This window comes from Podarcis cretensis (assembly GCF_951804945.1).
Source record: "Podarcis cretensis genome assembly, chromosome: 16".
NCBI lineage: Eukaryota > Metazoa > Chordata > Lepidosauria > Squamata > Lacertidae > Podarcis > Podarcis cretensis.
In genome coordinates this window covers 39,598,178-39,620,477 of record NC_137186.1, presented here as the reverse complement: position 1 = coordinate 39,620,477, position 22,300 = coordinate 39,598,178, and the positions used below count along the sequence as shown (strand labels likewise).

Here is a 22,300-nt window from a genome sequence, read left to right as displayed (position 1 = left end):
CAGGGGGACTGGTATCTACTTAAAAGACCGAGGGCCCATGACACAAAACTGCCTACCATCTGCAAATGCTTATTCCACCCCACCCCCCACCCATGGATGTAAATATAGGCCTCAGAGCAAATCACAATGTTGAGTGGCTGGGCTCTCCCCAGCATTGTACTCTGCAGCAGACTAAGCAGCCCTAGAAGCGAAGACATTTAACAACAATAATAAAGGGGGGGAGTGCAGGGGCTTCGGTTCTTCTTAGAAAAAGCGCAAGCAAACCTCAAGCATTGAGATTAGAATTTATAAAAATATATTACTAATTCTATTACTATCATGAAGAAACCATATTGCTGCTTCCTCAGTCGCTATTGTCGCCAGATGCGGTGGTTAACATGTGTTAAAGGTTTCTACAAATGAACTCGGCGCTAGTGGGGTTGTGGGCTCAAATCCTGGTCCTACACATGGCATGTTATCACTTCTCAGTCTCTGCTTTCCCACTGGTAAAATGAGAAGTCTCATGGTGACTCGCCTCACAAGGTTGTTGTAAGGAGCAGCGAAGGTGCGTGTCATAAAGCAGGCACTTCAGATTATTGAGAAGTGAGATACACAGTCGATGTAACAGCTTACACATTCAAGAGCTGGTGTCATCCAGTGGACAGAGCATTAGACTTGGCTCTGGGGGAACACACAGTTCAAGCAAACTCACTGCTTGGCCTTGAACTGGTCACTCTATTTTGGCATCAATTCCCAATCAGCAATTTGTAAATATATATGCATAAATTGCCAGTTTGCTTTATTCACTCTTGGTTGCTGGTGTAGTGCACCTTCCTCTCCTGTAGGAGGCACTCTTCACAGGAAGTCAGGGGCAACTAGGCTGCAACTGCTTTCAACTTTCTTCCATAGAATTAAATGGACATCACAGCCCATTCCACTGGTAGACAATAAATTCCAGTCACTTTGCTAGTCATAGCGAGGCACTTTGTGGTTGCTGTTTTTGCACAGACACAGTAATGACCACACTTCCCAGGGAAGCGTGTGATACAGCAATTCTGCCTTTCATGAAAGGCAAGATGGGAACACAATACATACCACCACCTTGATTTCCTCAAAGAGAAAAAGGGTGTAGTATACATAAAGCAGTCTGCAAATTTCCCCTCACAGTATCTTTTCTTCTCTTCCTAGAGACACCTTGGCCCATCACCTATGGCCAGATGCAAAACGTTGGCTTAGAATGATAGAATCCTATAATTGGAAGAGATCCCAAGGTCACCTGGTCCAACTCCATGAAACTGAAGGAATCTCAGCTAAAACATCCATGACAGATAACCATCCAACCTCTGCTTAAAAACCTCCAAGGAGAGCCCACAACCTCCCAAAGGAGACGGTTCCACTCTCTAACACCTCTTACTGTCGGAAAGCTTTCCCTCATGTTTAGCCGGGATCTCCTTTCTTGTATCTTGAAGCCATTTGTTCAAGTCCTACCCTCCAGAGCAGGATCAAACCTTAGGGATGATTATTCATTTCTGGGGTCTACGATGAGTAAAGGTTAGTTGAAAAGATCCTGATGTGGATAGTTTTCCCAGTGCTGCCCTGTAAGAATATTACTGGACTCACTACTCTTTCTGCACCACTTATTTCTAACTGCTCTTACTCCTTTTTTCACTTCCCCCCCTTTTCATCGGTGACTTTTCTAAAGGTGGCAGGTGAAGACTTAGCCAGAATATCCTAGAGATATATGCACAGTGCATTGGGCTCATTTATTTATAATGTGTTTTATCCCAACCTTTAGCAAAAAAAAAAAAAACCACACTTCCAGAGCAGTGTTACAGATCAACAAAAAAACATCTACAATAGATGACATAAAAGGAAAAGGGAATGTGGATGGAGGAGGAAATGAACAAGCTCCAGCACTAATGTAATTTTTAAACCAGTTGGAATGGAAACAGTGCAGGGAGCTTGGTGGAACTGCTGCTGCTAAGTGACAGTTTGCAGAAGGCAGCTTTGAGAAGCAGGGATGGAATAACCATGCTTCCCCCCTCTCTCTTTCTGCTCTGCAGCATGCTGGAATATTGGTATTCATTCAGTACCATTGATGTCTACAGTGGTACCTCAGGTTAAGAACTTAATTCGTTCCAGAGGTCCGTTCTTAACCTGAAACTGTTCTTAACCTGAAGCACCACTTTAGCTAATGGGGCCTCCTGCTGCCGCCGTGCCGCCGGAGTCCGATTTCTGTTCTTATCCTGAAGCAAAGTTCTTAACCTGAAGCACTATTTCTGGGTTAGCGGAGTGTGTAACCTGAAGCGTATGTAACCTGAAGCGTATGTTACCCAAGGTACCACTGTATTTCCAGCCCGGCCTGCTTTTAAAATGTTTCCATCTAAGCCCTGGTGTTTCATCCATAGTTCCATTTAAAGTCACACCTGCAGTCAGCATTCCAGAATATGGCAGCCAGACTGGTGACTGGGAGTGGCCGTCGAATCCTAAAGGATCTACGCTGGCTCCCAGTACGTTTCCGAACAAGTTCAAAGTGTTGGTGCTGACCTTTAAAGCCCTAAACGGCCTCGGCCCAGTATACCTGAAGGAGCATTTCCACGCCCATCCTTCAGCCTGGAAACTGAGGTCCAGCTCCGAGGGCCTTCTGGCGGTTCCCTCACTGCGAGAAGTGAAGTTGCAGGGAACCCAGGCAGAGGGCCTTCTGGGCAGTGATGCCTGCCCTGTGGAACCCCCTCCCAGCAGATGTCAAAGAGAACAATAACTACCAGACTTTTAGAAGACATCTGAAGGCAGCCCTGTTTAGGGAAGCTTTTAATGTTTGATGTATTACAGTATTTTAATATTTTTTTTGGAAGCCGCCCAGAGTGGCTGGGGAAACCCAGCCAGATGGGCGGGGTATAAATAATAAATTAGTAGTAGTAGTAGTAGCAGTAGTAGTAGTACAGTGGTACCTCGAGTTAAGTACTTAATTCGTTCCGGAGGTCCGTTCTTAACCTGAAACTGTTCTTAACCTGAAGCACCACTTTAGCTAATGGGGCCTCCCGCTGTTGCTGTGCCGCCGGAGCACGATTTCTGTTCTCATCCTGAAGCAAAGTTCTTAACCTGAAGCACTATTTCTGGGTTAGCGGAGTCTGTAACCTGAAGCGTATGTAACCTGAGGTACCACTGTATACAACTTTTAGAAGATTTCTGAAGGCAGCCCTGTATAGGAAAGTTTTTAATGTTTGGTTGTTGTTTTTTAATGTGTTGGAAGCTGCCCACAGTGGCTGGGCCAACCTACCCAGATGGGTGGGATAATAATAATAATAATAATAATAATAATAATAATAATAATACAGTGGTGCCTCGCAAGACGAAATTAATCCGTTCCGTGAGGCTCTTCGTATAGCGGTTTTTTCGTCTTGCAAATCAAGCCCATTGACAGTTTAGCGGATTAGCGCTATTAGCGGTTTAGCGGCTTTTAGCGGATCAGCTGATAAGCGGCTTAGGGCTTAGGAAAAGGGGGGGAAAGGGGGGGAAAACCCCGCAGGAACTCTCAAGACATTTTCGTCTTGCGAAGCAAGCCCATAGGGAAATTAGTTTTGCGAAGCGCCTCCAAAACGGAAAACCCTTTCGTCTAGCGGGTTTTCCGTCTTGCGAGGCGTTCGTCTTGCGGGGCACCACTGTAATAATAATGCATATTTCTCTCATTGCTTTTCTGCATTCTGACTCTGAATGCAGGAGAAATGTATTAGGGACACAGCCAACAGCATTTGGGATCTATGTATATTCTAAGCTAAATGGCCACTCAGGATGGCTTATACCTGCGTTTCCCAATGTGGTACCATGGCAACCTCATACTGCTCCTTGGTGCATGCCCAGGCCCTTTGCCCCTCCCATTTTTAATGATTTTTTTAAAAAGGGTTGCTTTTTTAACCAGTGACTGGCAAGTGGCATACAGGCATCTAGTGACACCTTGACCTGTGCCCAGAATGTCTTTGAACCCCACATGGGGCCTACGGGGAAGAAAGAGGAGACAGACAAGCTAGAGGCATACGGTGCATAGGATCGGGGCAGGGCTTACCTGGGTCCCCCCAATATTTTATTCAATTTGGCGCCCCTGGCTACCAAGCTACACCTTGAGGAGACTGTGCAGGGAGCACATCCATTCCCCAGCAGCCCCTCCCATGATCTCATACCACCTGAGTGAACATGCTCTATCAATGGGAAACTTATAGGTTTGGGCTATTGGAAGCTGCCTTACATCAGATCAGACTATTTGTCCATAGGTGGTGCTTGCTCCAAGGGCACAGTCCTATCAGTGCTTTCCCCTCACCCAAGAGAGACAGGACATGCAAACTGAGAATTTGCACAGGCCGCACCTGGTCTTCTTAGTGGAAATGGTAGCGCTGTGATGGCAGTGAGCCCACTGGCAGTTTCGGGACCCAGGCAAATGCTTAAATGTCCCAGTGCGTGGAGGCAGCCAGACACCTAGCCAGTATTGTCCACCTATGCTGGCTCTTGGGGTTCTCAGGCTTCCCCATCACTTGGTATCTGAGACTTTTAACTGGAGATACCACAAACAGCACCTCTGCACATGCTCCACCACAGAACAAGTTCTGCCTTACTAATAGTGAGGTTCCCAGAATACAAGCCAACCATCCCGGCAATATCTGCAACTTTCATCAGCCTTCAAGCCTGGGGTTTCAGCTTTCTATGGCAGAAGTAGCCAACAGGGTGCCCTCAATCTGCTGTGGGATTGCAATTCCCACCTGTCCCAACCAGCGCAGGTGTTGTGCTCCAACCATATCTCAAGGGCACCACCTTGGCTGCTGCCGCCTTGCCTAGGATTTCAGTTACATACCAGATTTCTCACTGAAATAGTCAAACACAAGGGAAACCAGCCATGTTAAAAGAGGGATGTTCATAAGAGGAACTCAAATTATTAATGTTTATTTCTTTTCTTTTTCTTTAGAGAGCACTGCAGGAAACAAAATTGGCAAAGAATTTGACTTACAAACAGGAAGCCGCCCGTTCCACCCCTCGGCCTTCCAAAGGTTTTCAGCCAGATGCCTGGGGAATATTAAAGACATCATTTGCTCAACATTTTCGCTGACAGGTTTCTGAGCGTCACCAAATTCAGCCGTTTTACCAGTGTAAAAAATAAAATGAAATAAAATTCAAATGCGTAAGACAAGGCAGTCACAAGGCATGCAGTGCTCCCGTGCCGTGGACGATCAATTCCGAATCGTCAATTTGAGTTCCTAATGGCCTCGCGATCCAGGCTCCATCCCACAGCCAATTCCCTCGATGTCTCTAATTTGATATCTCATTGAAATGTGCCCTGTGCTCTGCAACACCATCAAAAGCGAGAGACGGCCGGTGCATGTGCTGTGAATAGAAGACGACGCTCCCTGCCAGACATGAACCCTAACAGTGGAGGGGAGCAGCTGCCCTCATGCCTTGCTGGAAGCTTCCTCTAGTCGGCCACTGCTAGGATCAGAATCCTGGACTCAGTGAGCTCTCAGCTCTCGTCCAGTAAATCAAGTTGTATTTCTATAAAGCAGCCTTCCCTAACTGGGTGCTCAGGATCACAAATACCATCCTCCCAAGCCATTGGCCGCACTGGGCTGACAAGAGGTGTCAGCCTCTGAAGAAGGTTGCTACAAAGCAGAGAGCTCTATCAGCAGCAATTAACCATGATGGCAAACTGGAGGCTCCAGTACATCACTGATTAGTTGCTGAGAGCGAAGCAATGGAGGAGGGATGTTGCCATTATGCCCTGGATGAATCAGCATCTTGCAGGCTGATGTAGGAAGCAGTATCCTGGAACAGAAGGCAGAAAGGCTCTTCTTAAGAACTCCCCAGAAATATTGTGTGACACCAACCTGGCTGGCTTTTTGTGGCCAGTTAGTTAAAACTGTTTTATTTGTCCGATCATTTGATGAATGATGCAGGGATTTGAGGTTTGAGGGGGGGGAGGTGCGCTGCTGTTTCTTACACTTGCAATTCTGGAATATTTTTTTAGCAGTGCTTTTGGGTTTTATTGCATTTTAGGGCCTGCTGGTCCCAGGATATGATCGGAAGGAAGATGATACAGCGACCTTGCTGAACCCGAGTATGTAAAAGCTCTCTTCTCAGGGATGGTACTTTTAAGTTTCAAAATGACAGAAAGGCGGGATTATAAATATAAATAAATAAATATAAAAAGCCCACAACTTACACACATGTAACTTGTGTGTATCCAGCTTCGCGCGCTTGGCAAAACATATTTAACAAATTAAAAAGAGGGCACCCAATGCGTTTTGACTATGCAGTTTCAGCTTTAGGCAATATCCCAGAGCGTAACCCCCACGTAAATTGCACGTTTACTGCACTGCAATTGCTTTTCAATACTGTGAGCCGCCTTGCAAGCTCTATAGCACAAAGACAGGCCATTAATTAGGAAATGCAGTAAACTGCAGAACCAAAGCGGTATCATTAAATATTCCAATATATCATCTACCGAAGGAAAAAAGCCTATCCTAGAAGGCGCTTGGAGGCAATGATTTAATTGATTCTTTCCAGCGGTAAGTTCTGTGATCAATAATTTACAACCCGCCAAAGGTTTTTTCAAATTATTTCTGAACATTATGGGAGGAAATGTATCCACACTGGGGAAGGATAGCTTCCAGAGTTCAAAGTGAAATGTTAAAAGATATTTCAGGGGCTTTTACAAAAAAATCTATTTACACCCACACCCACACACCACAAGTGTTGCGTTTTTTAGCCGACCCCTCTGGCTACTGCTTGATACAGATCAGTTCTCATAGGATTGCCTCCTTAACCCTTTAAAAAAGAACAGCCACTCACTCAATCATCAGCTGAGAGTAAGACTCATAAACGTCACAACAATTTCTCTTTCTCTTTTTTTAGGCCAGACTGACATAATTATGTGGTTAAGTAAGACCAGCAGAATATGGCCTCTGTTACATATGCTTTGGTCAAATTCAGATTAAATTACTGCAACATCCCCTGAATAGCGTTTGGAATTGTCTGCTGCTGCAAAATGGCCCCAATCATTACCGTGCTGAGCACAATGTCACTAGAGGCCTGCTTTCTGGAGCACACGATGCCAGCCTTGCTTGAGCTGCACCCAAGACCCATTTGTTACTGAACAGAATTTGAAGGGCTGACAATCGCTTCAAAATGTGCTGTGTCAGTGGTGAGCAGCCTGCAGCCCTTATTTCAAAAGCCCAACAGAAGGATCAGTTCAGACCTCTAGCAAATAACAACAACAACAACAACAATAATAATAATAATAGTAACAACAACAACTTTTCATACTTATGAAGCACTTCAAATTGTTTTATTCCTGTTGTAAACCACCCTGAAAATGAAAATAAAATAAATAACTATCCCTGAATGAAGGGACGCGGGTGGCGCTGTGGTGTAAACCACTGAGCCTAGGGCTTGCCGATTGGAAGGTTGGTGGTTCGAATCCCTGCGACGGGGTGAGCTCCCATTGCTCGGTCCCAGCTCCTGCCCACTTAGCAGTTCGAAAGCACGTCAAAGTGCAAGTAGATAAATAGGTACCGCTCCAGCGGGAAGGTAAACGGCGTTTTCGTGCACTGCTCTGGTTTGCCAGAAGCGGCTTAGTCATACTGGCCACATGACCCGAAAAAACTGTCTGTGGTCAAACGTTGGCTCCCTCGGCCAATAAAGCGAGATGAGCACCTCAACCCCAGAGTTGTTTGTGACTGGACTTAACTGTCAGGGGTCCTTTACCTTTATCCCTGTATGAGCCCCATATTTTCCAGGTGGGAAGGGCAAGGCCAAGAGACAGGGGGAAGCCTAAGGCAAGGAGCAAGCTCATGGCACGGGACTCATGCTCTTAACCATTAGGCTCTGCCCACCCCAGCTCTTAGTCTGTCTCTTCCAAACTCTTCCCAACCCTCAAGATGTGAGGAATTAGATTCTAGGTCCTAGACTAACATCATCACATATGATCAGGCTATAAATCAGCATTACAGTCTCAGCGATGTGCTGAGACAATACCAGTCTCCTCCCTCCATTAAAAGAAAGAGAAAATTGGGGCGGGGGCTCTGAACACCAACAATCAAAGTACAGCACGGGCTCAAGCACATCTTTGCCATTTAAAAAGAAGGTGGAGCAAAGCATGACACTTTCTCTTTGTGCTGGCAAGAATTGCTTTGTGAATAGCACCAGGAAATCTCCTTCCGCTGCTGGATGGGGACACACACACACACACACACACACACACACAGACTTGATGGGGTCCATCAAGGAAGTTCAGCTGAAAAGCCAGAGACTCTGTTGCAATATTCTGAACGAAGAAAACGTTATAGGATATGATCTATGATCTGCACAGGAAGAACCAAGAGGGCTAATCACAACTGCTTGCACATGAGCCCCAACCAATCTGAGTAGGGCTTCCTTTCCAAGTAGATAAGCTACTTGGTACTCTGTGCTAAAATGTTGTTGTTGTTTTTAATTCTGCACTATCTGTACTGCTGAAGGCATTTTTATTATTCTGTAACTAGGTATTATTCTTGAAAATAAATAAAAACATACCCCCCAAAATCTGCACAATCCAAATTCTGCAAGGCATTTTTATTATTCTGTAACTAGGTATTATTCTTGAAAATAAATAAAAACATACCCCCCAAAATCTGCACAATCCAAATTCTGCACGGCATTTGCAAGCAAGCAAAACTGAGTATATTGGTGTGATTTCTCTTATCAGTATAATTTATTCTAGTTTTACCAGTCACCAATGGAGGAAAGAGCTACAGTTAACTAAAACCCTGAGGCTCCTCATCCACTAGAGATCTGATCCAGTCACCTGCCTGGTTTCTGAGATCTCAGCAGGCATTGCCCATACATTGCTAAGCATATAGTCTCATCTTGTACAGTGCTACCTCAGGTTAAGAACTTAATTCGTTCTGGAGGTCCGTTCTTAACCTGAAACTGTTCTTAACCTGAAGCACCACTTTAGCTAATGGGGCCTCCTGCTGCTGCTGCGCCGCTGGAGCACAATTTCTGTTCTCATCCTGAAGCAAAGTTCTTAACCCGAGGTACTATTTCTGGGTTAGTGGAGTCTGTAACCTGAAGTGTATGTAACCTGAAGCGTATGTAACCCGAGGTACCACTGTATTGTTATGCTGCGATCTTCGAGCGAAGGAGGGGGGAAAGTGGGGTTGCTTTTTAAAATATTTTGTATATTAAAAATGACAGCCAAGATTCCCAGGAAGCTGATACCATATTTTTGCTGCTGCACTTCCTCACACACAGGTCAGTTTATAAGTAGCTTAATCTGCTTTAACACCCAGAAACTTTCCCTCTTCATAAAAGGTTTTCACTTGCTGCCACCATTTTATTCTATTTTTGTCTTTATTCTATTTTTTGTCTTTCGGACAAAATGAAAAGTAAGAAGCATTTCCTTGTCTTTTCCATTTTTAACATCCACATCTCACCATGGCAAATACAATACTGATCAATCCTTAGAACTGAAAGCTTACAGGCAAGCGAGCCAACGAGTCAGCTTACAGGGTTTTTACTACTATAATATGTCAAGAAAATTCAACTCCATGCTAACTAGTAGTCAACTTGCTATGCAGAGGCATTTTGGGGCTCCTGCAAGTGAGACCAGGGGTCTTCAGCCTGGGGTGGGGGGCAGACTGTGAAAAACACAGACACGACTGGCCTTCAGCTACAGCCTAGAGACAGGACTTGGTGGCAGGAGTGGGCAATATAATGATATTTTTTCTCTTATTGCTATGAACTCCAGACCGTAATAAAGGTTTCATATTTTTTCACCCTGTAATATATAGAGAATGCACTGCCCAGTTGGCCTTGCAGACCCAGCATACAGGAAGCAGAACTTTACTGCAAAGTAAAGCCTTTTCTGCAAAGTAAATGGTCATTTCCTGCCGCCTCTCAACTGGTGTTGCAGAGTAAAGAGCTTTACTTTGTAGTAAAGTGCTGCTTCCTGTTTGCTGGGTCTGCCAGGCCGTGGCTTTGCTCTTGCTTTTGTTATGCAGGTTTAAGGCACACACTTAAAGAGTAGACCCAGCACATATCAAAGATCTCTAGGCTGTAGCTGAAGGCCAATTGGAGAGCCAGTGAACTAGGTCACCATGGTGCTCTTGGGGTTGTGCTTTTCACAATCTGCCCCCACCCCACCCCATACTGAAGACCCCTGATCTCACTTGCAGGAGGCCCAACATGCAAAACAGAAATTCAGTGGCTCAGTGAGAAGTCCCCAGCATCTACACACAGTGACTGTGGCTCCATTTGAGAAAACACTGCCTGGGCCAGGGGTGGGCAGAAGCCAGACTGAAGCCTCCCAAAGTGGACCATCAGATGCCTGCTGGTTGTTGGGGATCCTGGACAGAGTACAGTATTTAAGGGCGCTTCCAGGCTGTTATTCAACTGAAGACCAGAACTTTGGGTCTGCACATTTCAAGGGGACTAAACTGCTCTATTGCCCTAGGATAGCAGATCAACTTTAAAAAACTAGGACATTTTGCTCTGTGGAAAGTGACAGGGAGATACATTGAAAAATGTGGGATGAACAAATGATTAACAGGAATATATGTTAACGGCCTGCAAACAAGTAAAATGAATGTTATATAAAGACAGAGAAGTCTAACCACCACATAAGCTTTGTGCAAGCAAACCGGAATGAATGCTGAAAAACAGAATGCCTGGAGGAGCCTGTAGTCTGATTCAGCACGGCGCTGGTCGCTTTCTTAAGCAACACTGCATAATTAGGATCATTTGTGCAGATTAGCAGTGCCATTAATATCAGGAGAGCCTAAGGGTGCACTCTTGCTTTATAAATTTAAATACACATCAAGAGACAACAAGAATTGTAGTTTAACAAAACGGAAAGGTAGATTGAGCAGAACTAGGCTGCCCATCACAGTCTAGGCTGCAGTCCCAGGACACCCTTACATTACATCACGCAATGGAGACCTTCAAACTGGTTGGGCAGGGTACATCAGTAAGCATGGCTCCATTCATTCTGTGTTCACCCTCATAACACCCTTCTCATGTTACATAGGTCTCTATTGTTCCAAGTTGTACATACTGGAAACTGAGGCAGAGAGAGAGAGAGGCTTGACCAAGGCCATGCAATGAATCCATGGCGGAGGGGAGACTTGGGGCTGTTCAGATTCAGATTAGATTAATTTATCTTTTGAAAAAACACTAGTTACCCTCCTTTCATGTTTCAAGATTCTCAAGACAAGTCTGAACAAAATAAACATACTTTTTTAAAAAAGGAACAACCAAAACAATGGAATATGAGGTTCTATGGGTTCTCCCAGCAGTCTGTGTGCCATACAGGTAAATTTGGGAGAGATGCAGTGCGCCCTACACACCTGTCTACTACCTGAATGTGATGCATACACTTCAACAGCCCCAAGCACTTGCCCCACCTGTCCTCTGAAGCACAGCAAACTTCTCTGAATTGTGTTGTGTAGAAATTAGCAGCAAAGTCCTATCAATTTAATGTGACACCTATGGAAACTGAGGCAGAAGGGTCACCTCCTGTGTTCCAGTGGGTAGATCCTTCTCTCAAACACCTCCTAAAAAGGTGGAGCAGGACAGTGTCACCTTCCATGTTTCAACTGGCATGGAAGGCCCACTAGATGACGCAGCTGGGGAAAGCAGAGGGCACCACACACACACAGTGGAGAGGAAGCCCTTATGGGACACTTGGAGGGGGTGGGATTTCCAGAACTACTACGGAGGACCCAGTTGGCTAACAACTGACAGGGCTACGTAACTGGCCAATGTTCACAAAATAAAGTGCCAGGGAGCCAATCAGGAACAATTGACAGAATTCCATGACAGACTAGAATTCCACAAAGCCAAGTGTTGAGGAACCATCAAAACCAAGGGGTGGAGTGTGGCCCTGTGCCAGCTGGCAGGCAGAATTTACAACATCAATCCCCTCCCCAGTCAAACAAAATTTTGCAAAAATGATGTCCTGGGGCAACAGACCTGCAAAGAAGGCCTGGTGGGGATATGACATAAATGACAGGGATAAGCTACGAGGATGCACCATGGGAAATGAGGACTCCAAGCCAGAACGAGAAGTAATAGGACTAGGCTAGGTAGAGTGCATTGCAGGGCAAGGAATGAGGGGCTTCTGCTCTGGGTAGCACAGGTCCAAGAGGAGCTGAAGGTAGACTGGTGTTGTCTGGCAGGGCTTATGGGTCCACTTGGAGGAAGAAGGGCAGCCACTGGTCCTCAAACCTGCAGGGCCAGTGGAGAGTGGAGGCACTGTTGCCAAAGAACCACCCATATTCTGTTGAGCAAGGGAAGGAACCAAAAACAGCATCTCATTTCTGCAGCTGCTGGGGTGCTACTGAAAGCTCACCTCACTAACTCACACAAAGTCACTCCTTAGCTCCCCAGAACGTTGCCACCAACATGTCATGTCAATGAAGGTTCAAAAGTGCTCATCAAGCTGCCCATGGCCTACAACTCCTGGAGTTTGGCCAGAATCCCTCCTCTGCCTGAGGACGGCAAAAACCAGGGCTCAAAAGATGGTATTTAACATCAGTTGGGAAGCACCAGGTGGGACCCAAGTCTGCTCCTGGTCTCCAGCCTGCTCCAGTGCAGCCTGCTGCTCTGTCCTAGACCTCAACTGTGCTTCTTCTCTACCCTGCCCCAAAGATTTGGGAGTTGTTTCTCCATCCAAGAGACCACAGACTGACAGGCTATGTTACCTGTCTTTTTCCAGGCATCTTGGTACCTTCTGTGTCTTGCCTTTCAAAAAGAACTGTTATTGCATGAGTGAACAGTCAGATATATTTGAGCATCCTTACCCTCGTTCTATCCTCGATCTCATAGATGTGAAGCTGCATGGGAACGTTAAAACTATGCAGGATGTTTCCACCAAACACCAAGGAATCTACTGGAGTATAGACAGCATGTATCCACCCTAGAAAGGGGGGGAGAAAATGAAAGACATCGGGAAAAGAACACACCCCCTGGGAAAAACCATCTGAGCATGGCGAAGTAAAAACCACTGAAAGGTGAATGGGGCGAAGGATTTAAGGGGAGAGAACAAAATGGGGGGTTTGCGTGATAAACATGTCAGCATGCAGGTTCTTTCCTAAAGCTGCATACAACACACAAGAGCACACTAGGATCTCCATGTGCTCAGTCAGAGACTAGGCAGCTGTTGTGTGGTAAGCCCTCCACCCCCCAGGTAAGTATAATAAATGCTGTCTTAAGTAGTGTGTAGTTTCAGTGACCACAGAATGTGCTAAAATTCCCCCAGTCATGGTGTTTTCACTATAAAATCTGAAGGGCCTGTAATATTGTTGTCCATATCCTCAAGGCCTGAACAAAGAACCTCAAAGCTGGAGGCTGTGACTTCGCCTAGTAGGCTACCTAGGAACAGGTGTGTACAGGACCCAAAACCCCCAGACTTCAAGCACAGGACAGAAGAGGAGTGTGCAACATCATTGCCTCCATTTAGCAGGCAGCATGAAGCCTTGGAGCTAGCCAGAGCTGGGATGCCTATCGGAAGTTTGGCCCTCTGGCCTTGCTATGTGAACAGAGCACTACTACCGGCCAGCTTTAGCTCAGAGGCTGGCTCAACACCTTCCCTCCCCAAACTGAGCAGCCAGAGGCCTCAGGAACACTGGATTAGAGGCTCACAGGTCTTGAGGGTGCATGTAGCACAATCGGGAGACTGAAACAAACCACACTATTTCAGACCGCAAGGAAAGCACACATTGTTTTTCAATATTTCGCTGCTTCTAAGAACTCCCTGGAAACAGAAAAAAAAAACAGTCCTGCATGCAAGGGGCCAGGCAAGCAGCTTTCTCCCAGGCTTGTTACCTTTCTACTTGTAGGAAGCAACAACCTGCTGTAGATCCAGCAACGGTTCAGGTATGGATCAAGTGATGGCCTTCCATGAATATGTTCTAGTCCCAAAAACATGCAAGGAGAAGGACATGGCTTTGAAAAACAGTTGCATTACCTGAAGGAATGAAGAAGGTGTGCCCTTGTTTCAGTTCAATTCTTTGGCATAGCTCCACCCTGTCCCCCAGAAAGATATCACTTTGCTTCCCTGAGAGAACCCATTCCTCATAGAGTTCTAGGTTCTGCAAAGTTGGAGGGATCAGCCAGAAGATCTAGAAATAAAAATGAAAAACTAGAAGCAGGGTAATCTCTTCTCATACCCCAATAAACATTTCCTCAAGGTTTCTCATCATTATCCAAGGAGGTGCAGAATAAATGTTTTCCACACTTGAATGTTTCCTGCTTAAAGGTTTCCCCCAAAAAGACCCTTGAAAAAAGGGCTGTGCCTTGATCAGAAGGACTTCCAGAAATCTCTCTTGGAAATTCTTATCGGCTTTCCCTTATGGTAATTCTTGGCTAGTTGTATCATGATCCCAGAATCCTGCCATGACCAGGCAGTGTGCCTACGTCTTGCTGTTGTTGAATGCAATACAACTTTTAGTTTCACTGCTGTATCACTGATATTTCCCCCAAGGCATTTTACTGATTGTAAACCACTTTGTGAGATAAGCAACTGGAAAAGCAGTACAAAAGTCTTTTTTTTAAAAAAAAAATAAACCAATTGGCCTCATGCCAATATTTAGGCCTAGATGGAGTTTACCATCTGATTTGGGCGGCATTTTGTCTTGGCATGCCAGTGGCTCTACCAGCTTCACAATATTCACACCTTTCATGCCTGCTCTAGCCAACAGGTATGCCTGTTTCATGCTGCATACTTGAACCTTTCCCCACACTGTTCTATTGTGTAGCTAGGTACTTTCTTCACCACTTTTGGGGGGCCTTTTTGTTTTATTGGCATCCGTCTGTCTCAAGAGACAGGGGGGAAACTGAGGTTTAAGATCACCCAGTGTGTTCCTGATCTACTAGGGGCTTGTGTTGTCCAGTTAATGGTGGAACACAAAAAAATATTGTATGTTCAATGGAGCCTGATATGGCTAAATACGTCTAAACCAGCCTTGCAGAGCTCCTGATGCCAAATCTGCACCCAAGTAATGTACAGTGGTGCCCCGCAAGACGAATGCCTCGCAAGACGAAAAACCCGCTAGACGAAAGGGTTTTCCATTTTTCGAGGCGCTTCGCAAGACAAATTTCCCTATGGGCTTGCTTCGCAAGACGAAAACGTCTTGCGAGTCTTGTGATTTTTTTCGCTTTCCCCCCCTTTTTCTAAGCCGCTAAGCCGCTAATAGCCGCTAAACCGCTAATAGCGCTAATCTGCTAATAGGGTTGCTTCGCAAGACGAAAAAAACGCAAGACGAAGAGACTCGCAGAACGGATTCTTTTCGTCTTGCGAGGCACCACTGTACGAGTTTTAGGCAAGCAATTCCCAAGAATTGAAATCAAGTTGAGCGCAACAAGCCAACCGCACTTCTGCTCTGCGGAAGAGATGCTCAACTTCTTCAGTTCCTGACTGAGCGGGATGGAGCGCCAGAGCACGCTTAAACTGCAGCCCGTAAGTCATTACAACCCCAACAGTGGTAAGAAATGGGGCAGAAAAATTGAGTGGCACTTGGCCTCTGAGACCTTATGATTTGACCTCAAGAAAGGGACCTGCGATTCTAGTTGCAGAGCAACCAGCATATATAAACATTTAGTTGAATCCTAATAAAGGTAAAGGGACCCCTGACCATTAGGTCCAATCGTGATCGACTCTGGGGTTGCGGCGCTCATCTCGCTTTATTGGCCGAGGGAGCTGCCGTGCAGCTTCCGGGTCATGTGGCCAGCATGACTAAGCCGCTTCTGGCAAACCAGAGCAGCGCACGGAAACTCCGTTTACCTTCCAGCCGGAGCGGTACCTATTTATCTACTTCCACTTTGACGTGCTTTCGAACTGCTAGGTTGGCAGGAGCTGGGACCGAGCAACGGGAGCTCACCCCATTGCGGGGATTCAAACCGCCGACCTTCTGATCAGCAAGCCCTAGACTCTGTGGTTTAACCCACAGCACCACCCGCATCTGTGTGTGTGAAAATAAATCACCTGTCCTTAGAGTTGAGAACAGAGAGAGATCCTATTGGAACTAGGTTAACAGAATATATATTTATCAGTTTCTGAAGCTAAGCACATTCTCTTTCACCAGATATTTGAGAAATTGTGATAGTTGGTTATTATTTGTTGGTATTTTGCTTTAATAATGAGTTGTTGGTGTAAAATTATTTATTTTAATGTCATGAGCTGTTTTTTTATAGGTCCCCACAGCCACCCAGGAGAAATTAAGAAGCTGGGAACAAGTGTAATAAATAAACAAATAAGCACATTACCATGCTCCATTTTTGTTTCACAAACTACAGCAAGATGTTCTTCCTATCTTAGCATTTTCTACTGACCAAAATCTGAGCATAAGCAATTACAAGGATCTGATAAAGAGCATAAAATCAGAGGCTACTGTGCTGCAAATAAGGGCTCTCCCCCTTCCCCTTCCCCTTCCCCTCCTCTAAAGGTGTCACATCCACTTACCTTCCCTCCACGGAAGACATGATACCAAACTGAAGTGCCCCCAAAATCAATGTGAAAATCTGTGAAGCATCCTTTCACACTCATCAGACAGTACCTGCAAAGCACATAAACATTTTAAAAAATCCAACCAACCATAGGAAACAAAAGCAATTTCCCACAAATTAATGTTTAGTAGTAACTGCATAAATGTTAAGGGTCTCGCAAGAATACATTCCATTAATCCTCTGAATGGGTTTTAAAACAACTGGATTCTGGAAGAAAAACCCGTCTAGGCAGTTCTGGGTTTCTTAGTGGAATATCTGTTGAGGGGGGGACACAGCCCTCCCCCAAAGCGGAGAAATGAAACTGGCTATCTACGTGCACAGCCCTTGGGCTCTGTGTCCCAATGTGATTCTTAGCTCTGGGTGGGCAGGAAGAGCTTCTCATCCAGCTCTTTTCAAATGCGGTTCAATAACAAAGTTTGAAACAGTTCTGCTCGAACCTAAACCAAGGTGGATGCTTACTCACGACCAGCGTTGCTTTCGCAAGGGATAGCAAAGACAAGAGTATCACTAGAAAAACGAGCTGTGCGCAGCTGCTCCTGTTTTTTATTATCTCCTAAGATTCTGGTCACGAGAGAACGTGAGAAAGGATCCACAGATGGAATTTGCAAAGTACTAAATCCATTCGTTCCCCAAGTCACCTTTGTAAGAGTTTGGGAGGAGTTTTACAGCAGGGCGGCTGCAGAGGCACAGAGCGCCCGCCACCTCCCCCCCCCCCCCCCGCCAACGGCTCCACTTGATTCTCCAGCCTCCATCCATATCTAATGGCTGAATTACTGCCTCCATTCTTAGGTTTACAAGAGGCACCTTCGCAAAGGCAGGAAATGCACACCACTTAACCCACTAACCTCTTTTCCTTGTTCCGGTTGCTGGTTCAGGGTTTGTATCCCAGCCTCGTCCTTTTTACATAGTTATTTCCCCAACCTTCTGCACCAGACTGAGGATGCAGCGCCAAAAAGCGAATCCCCTCTCCAGTCCCCCCCCCCATTCCCCCTCCCCAAGCCTCCAACAAGCCGTGCTTTCCTCCCCCTTTCATCACATTTCAAGTGCAAGATCTCGACAGTATGCAAGCAGCATGCAAAAGTCCCTCTAGACACGGTAGGCTAGAAAGCGGCTTACCATGTGCCTCAGGAAGGCTGGCAAATCAGAAAGTCTTGGGATACAGAAAAACCTGCTGCCTAGCAACCCCATCCAGTGCCGGGAGTTGACACGCAACGCTGTCATGAAGACAGTAAATTTGCAGAATTCGGGAAAAGGGAGGGGGGCACACACCAACCCTCCTTGCACCCCTGCCTTGCAATTAAAATGCTTTCCTTGTACAATTACAAGCCTCATTTGTTTCCCCACTCCAGAATTTCAACTGCACTTTGAAGGCAAGACGGAGATTAATTTTCCTGCTTCATCCAGGGGATATTTTAGATGCTTAAATCTTTCCTCCTTGGTGGGGGGAAGAGGGGGAATAAATATTACAGAATCCCAAAGAAGCTGTTAAGACTCTCAGGCGACAATCCAACACAGAACTGGACATGCTGAAGCTGAAATCAGCAGGCTGAAGCAGGCGTAACTAGGTTGGACTGTGACCTCCACATACCACTTTTCAAAATATGAGTCCTTTATTCCTCCACATTTTCTAGATAAACTGTCCTTCTCTATTCCCACTTTATTATTTTACACGCCCAGCTGAAATGAAAACCATACTATTCTTTCTTTTGATGTCCATCTACAAGAAAAAGAATGTGTAAACTAACTTTTAGCAAAATAGATCGCAAGGGACGTCTCTTTTAGTTTCCAAATGATTTAAAAGTTACAAACAAGCAACAACCCCAAATTCAAAGCTGTATTATTTTCAATCATCTTAAGGACAAAACTGAAAATGATAAATTAATAAGCAATCCACGTACAATTTGTTAATGTAGCCTACAATTCTAACAGCCAAACCTTTTTTAGTGTTGTGGCCAGGTGTGTTCGCCTGGTTCAAATCTTCCATGAACCCTCCAGAGCCGTGATTCTGTGTAAACCTATCAGGGAGTAAGTCCCCCTGAACGTGCTGCATGGAGCTTAATTCTGAATCAACACCAATAGGATTGCTCTAGAAATCCCATCCCCAAATGCGCTATGAGAGTATTAATCCAAGCCTACCTTACAAGGCTATTCTGAGGACTGAGCACGTGAAGCACTGTGCGCACTCAGAAACTACTGCACTTCTCTAAACTCAGACAGGCAGAGAGATCTTTCGAAACCGCACTTGCCACTAGACAGCCTTTAACTGAAATGGCCAGAAACTGAATCTGGGGTCCTCTATGTGAAAAGTATGTGCTATACCATTAATCCACAGACTTTTCAGTTTGTTAGCCTGTTTGTGTCTGAATGGAATCCCCACAACATTTGAAACTGAAGCAGCGCCAACGGAAGGAGATACCCAGATTTCCTTGTTCTGCAACAAGGGAATTTCTTGAGTGTTCCCCTAGCCTCATCTCAAAGTTGAACATCCAGTCTCAAGAATGGCAAATTTCCCCTCACACAGATGGATTAATAAAATATATTTAAAGGGCTTTCAGAAGCCCTTCATTCTCCCTCAGCAACAGAGAGCAAATAAACTACTCTGTCCTGAAATTTCCATTATTAATCTGACGCTCCTCTGTTCGCTATCAGCGGCTGATGAAAGGGTTAGGGATCTGAAAAAGCTCTCATCCGCCATGCAGTCTCTGGCGAAATGCCTTTGCGTTGACCTCTACCGCTTCCTCCCAACATAACGCTGCAGTCACATGCTCCACTCACAGCAGCTTCTGCTGCGGAGGCTAATCTGACATCCCACTCCAGCCTTGGCAAGCAGGTTTCTCATCACAAAACGGACTTGCCTTTGCTCTGGGAGAAGAAGGCTCAACTTCTCAAAGGGGCTTTTCTCTGCCGCATGAAATTGCTTGAGAGTCCATTTTGGAAAAAAGGAAACTTCCTCAGTTCAACCCACATCTAGGTGAAGCTCTCCCACTGCTTGCAATAGGCTGAGAGCAACGCGTTTAAAATAATGCAGAGCCCTAAGCACTTAAGAAGACATGGGGAGCTGGGAGGGGGGAGAGGATAGGCAGAATCATGGGGCTTCCAGCTCCTTGAACTGCAAACTCTTGCAAAAAAAAAAAAATGCTGTTTTTAAAAAAACTTTTGCAGCCCCAGTAAAAATGCAAGATTTAAATTCCACTGCCCATCCTTTGATAATTTCATTAAATTTCAACAGCCATGTTGCATTTTCTGATGCCATGTATTTTCCGATGCCTCGTTTTCTCCCTAGAAAGTTCAGTTTGTGACTTTGCGGTGGACTACAAAGACGCTCAGCCACTGAGCTGTTGCATTTTGTAATTTCTTTTTTGTTAGGTCAATAAAAATTTGGAAGGTGGTGAACAGTAAGATACAGGGTGGGGGTGGGGGTGGGGTTTACTGGGGAATTTTCTGTGCTGCTACTTAGCTGAGGCTGAACTGGAGAGGATTCAGGCAGCATTTGTGTCAACCGCTTTAATTGCACCCAAATTAGAAACAATGGCTGTGTCACTTTGCATACACTCCATTATAGCACCAAAAAGGCCATCTCTAAGTTTTGTGGGTGTTATTTTCTTCCTGTGTTGTCCCCATAAATGTGTGGGCAGAGATTTCCTTGTCTGATGCTCTTCTAAAGATTGCCTTTATACATTTTTTTTAAAAAAAAATATCTCTGAGAGATGCTATGTACATTTCCTTCGACCATACTGAAGTCCCACTGTGACAAGATGAATGTATGCCACAGATTTGCATAACTGCACAAGAAACAGAAACGGAAACCCACAACGCTGTGGAAAATGGGGCACAGAATCGCCACAGGAAATGGATAGGCACAGCAGAAGAAAAGGCACAGGCAACTGCCTTGGACCAGACAAACTGGCAACATATGGGATAACAAGAAATTTCTGTTATACACCCAGCTATTGTATGTACAGTCATATCTCGGGTTGAAGTAGCTTCAGGCTGAGTGTTTTCGGGTTGCACTCCACGGCGACCCGGAAGTAATGGAGCACGTTACTTCCTGGTTTCGCCGCTCGCGTATGCACAGATGCTCAAAATGACGTCACGCGCATGCGCGGAAGCGGTGAATCACGTGCGCAGGTTCTGTTCACTTCAGGATGCGAACGGGGTTCCGGAACGGATCGCATTCGCATCCAGAGGTACCGCTGTACAATGTTTTAAAACAGTAAAATGTGTTCCTCTTCTGAATTGTGTAAGAACAGATTTCTGTGGTACCAACCCAATTCCCAGGTGTTTCCAGAAGAAATGTTCCTGGCCCACTGTGGCCAAAATCAACCTCATCAGCAAATAATTCCGGACAAGTTCCCAGAAATGCACCAATTCACAGGTAAAATGTAACAACATGTGCAGAAAAATAGAAAAGATAGTGGACACAGATGTGTAAGGGAGCAAAAAGGGAAAAGCAAGGGGGAAGAAACAGAACCATCGTGGGCAAAACCAACACAGAGGGATGAACTGATCAACACCAACTGACAAAGAAAACTCCCCGGCAGGTACATGCAGCGGAAAGGAGTGTCTCACATGACGGACAGAGAGATGCAGAAGGAAAACTGGGCCTGCTACGAGAGAAGTAAAAGCCACACATGTTCAGCCAAACTCCTAGAGAAAGGATGTGCACAAGCGAATAAGCCAATGGACAGACAAACACAATCATTACCCTCCGATCAGTTCCTCGCCTCCGGCTGGAGTTTCAGCCCAGCCTCTGGCCTCTGGCCTTACAAGGCCACCGCTACCTCTGAGATCAGACTATAAAACCACTCCCAATTCCTAGCAGATGGCTCCCTGGTCTCCGTGGGATTTCTTTTTTCCTTTTTTCTTTTGTTCAGGCCAATGAGGAAAGTGTAACTCCTTCCTTCCTTCTAAGAGAGCGCGTCAGGGGGGTTGGAAAAACACAAGTCTAAAATCCAGCATCATAAAACTATGGCAAAACTGCAGAGAGAGGATTTGAGGTTTTGGTTTTTCCCCATAATTAAACAAACGTTTGTAGCTGCTCTCTTGACACTAGTATGAGGCATGGAGTATTTATGAGGCGAGAGACGTGATAAGTTCATTTATTAATTGGTTGTGAGGGGCTCAGTTATGGGGGCCCTTACACACACAATGTTTTGCTTCAAGTCTGGGATTCTTCACATGGTTTCTCTGTGCTTATCCTCATGTTCACATGCATTTGAAATGCCAGTGCTCTCCCCTCCGCGAGCATTTAAAAGACACAAATAATCCCACAGGACAGTCAAGAAATTTTGCAGAAGCACTGCCACTTACTATCAGGGTCATTTTTTAATCTTACAAACAAAAACTGGAGGAAATTAGTACTTTCACTGACCCTCACAAACAGCACTGAAACACCAAATTGTTGTTAATCATTAACTACCCTTTAAATTGGAACTTTTCAAGCTAAACAATAAATTGTGGCGGGGGGGGGGGGAATCACACCAGTACCACAAAATATGTCTGCTGTTAAATAAAACGCGCCTTGTAACATAAAATGTGTTAAACCCAATACATAGCATCTGCCATAGCTAGTTCACCTACACATATAAAGACAGTACAGTCATACCTCGGTTACAGACGCTTCATTCAGGTTGCGCATGTTTGCATTGCGCACCGCGCCGAACCTGTTCCGGCGTTTTGCGCATAAGCGCTGAATCATGACCCGCGCGTGCGCACACGCGGCCCTGCGGGTTGTGAACGTGCCTCCCGCATGGATCACGTTTGCAACCCGAGCATCCACTGTATCAGATGGGCGCAA

At 45.5% G+C, this 22,300-nt stretch overlaps 1 protein-coding gene and 1 long non-coding RNA gene across 6 annotated transcripts in view; one reads left to right on the top strand and one right to left on the bottom strand.

The window, feature by feature from the left end:
* The window catches only part of LOC307205073, a 448,154-nt gene that overhangs the window by 175,829 nt on the left and 250,025 nt on the right, over positions 1–22,300 (top strand). The gene's annotated exons all lie outside the window — the stretch shown is intronic.
* Positions 1–22,300, bottom strand: part of KDM2B (lysine demethylase 2B) — an 89,753-nt gene that overhangs the window by 34,329 nt on the left and 33,124 nt on the right. For 4 of the 5 annotated variants that reach the window (XM_079956430.1, XM_079956429.1, XM_079956432.1 and 1 more), the window contains 3 exons: positions 16,460–16,553; positions 13,967–14,120; positions 12,801–12,916 (listed from right to left, as the gene is read on the bottom strand). In XM_079956430.1, coding sequence (XP_079812556.1) covers positions 12,801–12,916; positions 13,967–14,120; positions 16,460–16,553 — 364 coding nt within the window. Of the gene's footprint in view, positions 1–12,800; positions 12,917–13,966; positions 14,121–16,459; positions 16,554–17,348; positions 17,462–22,300 lie in introns of those variants that run through there. The other variant, XM_079956433.1, reaches the window with a different exon arrangement.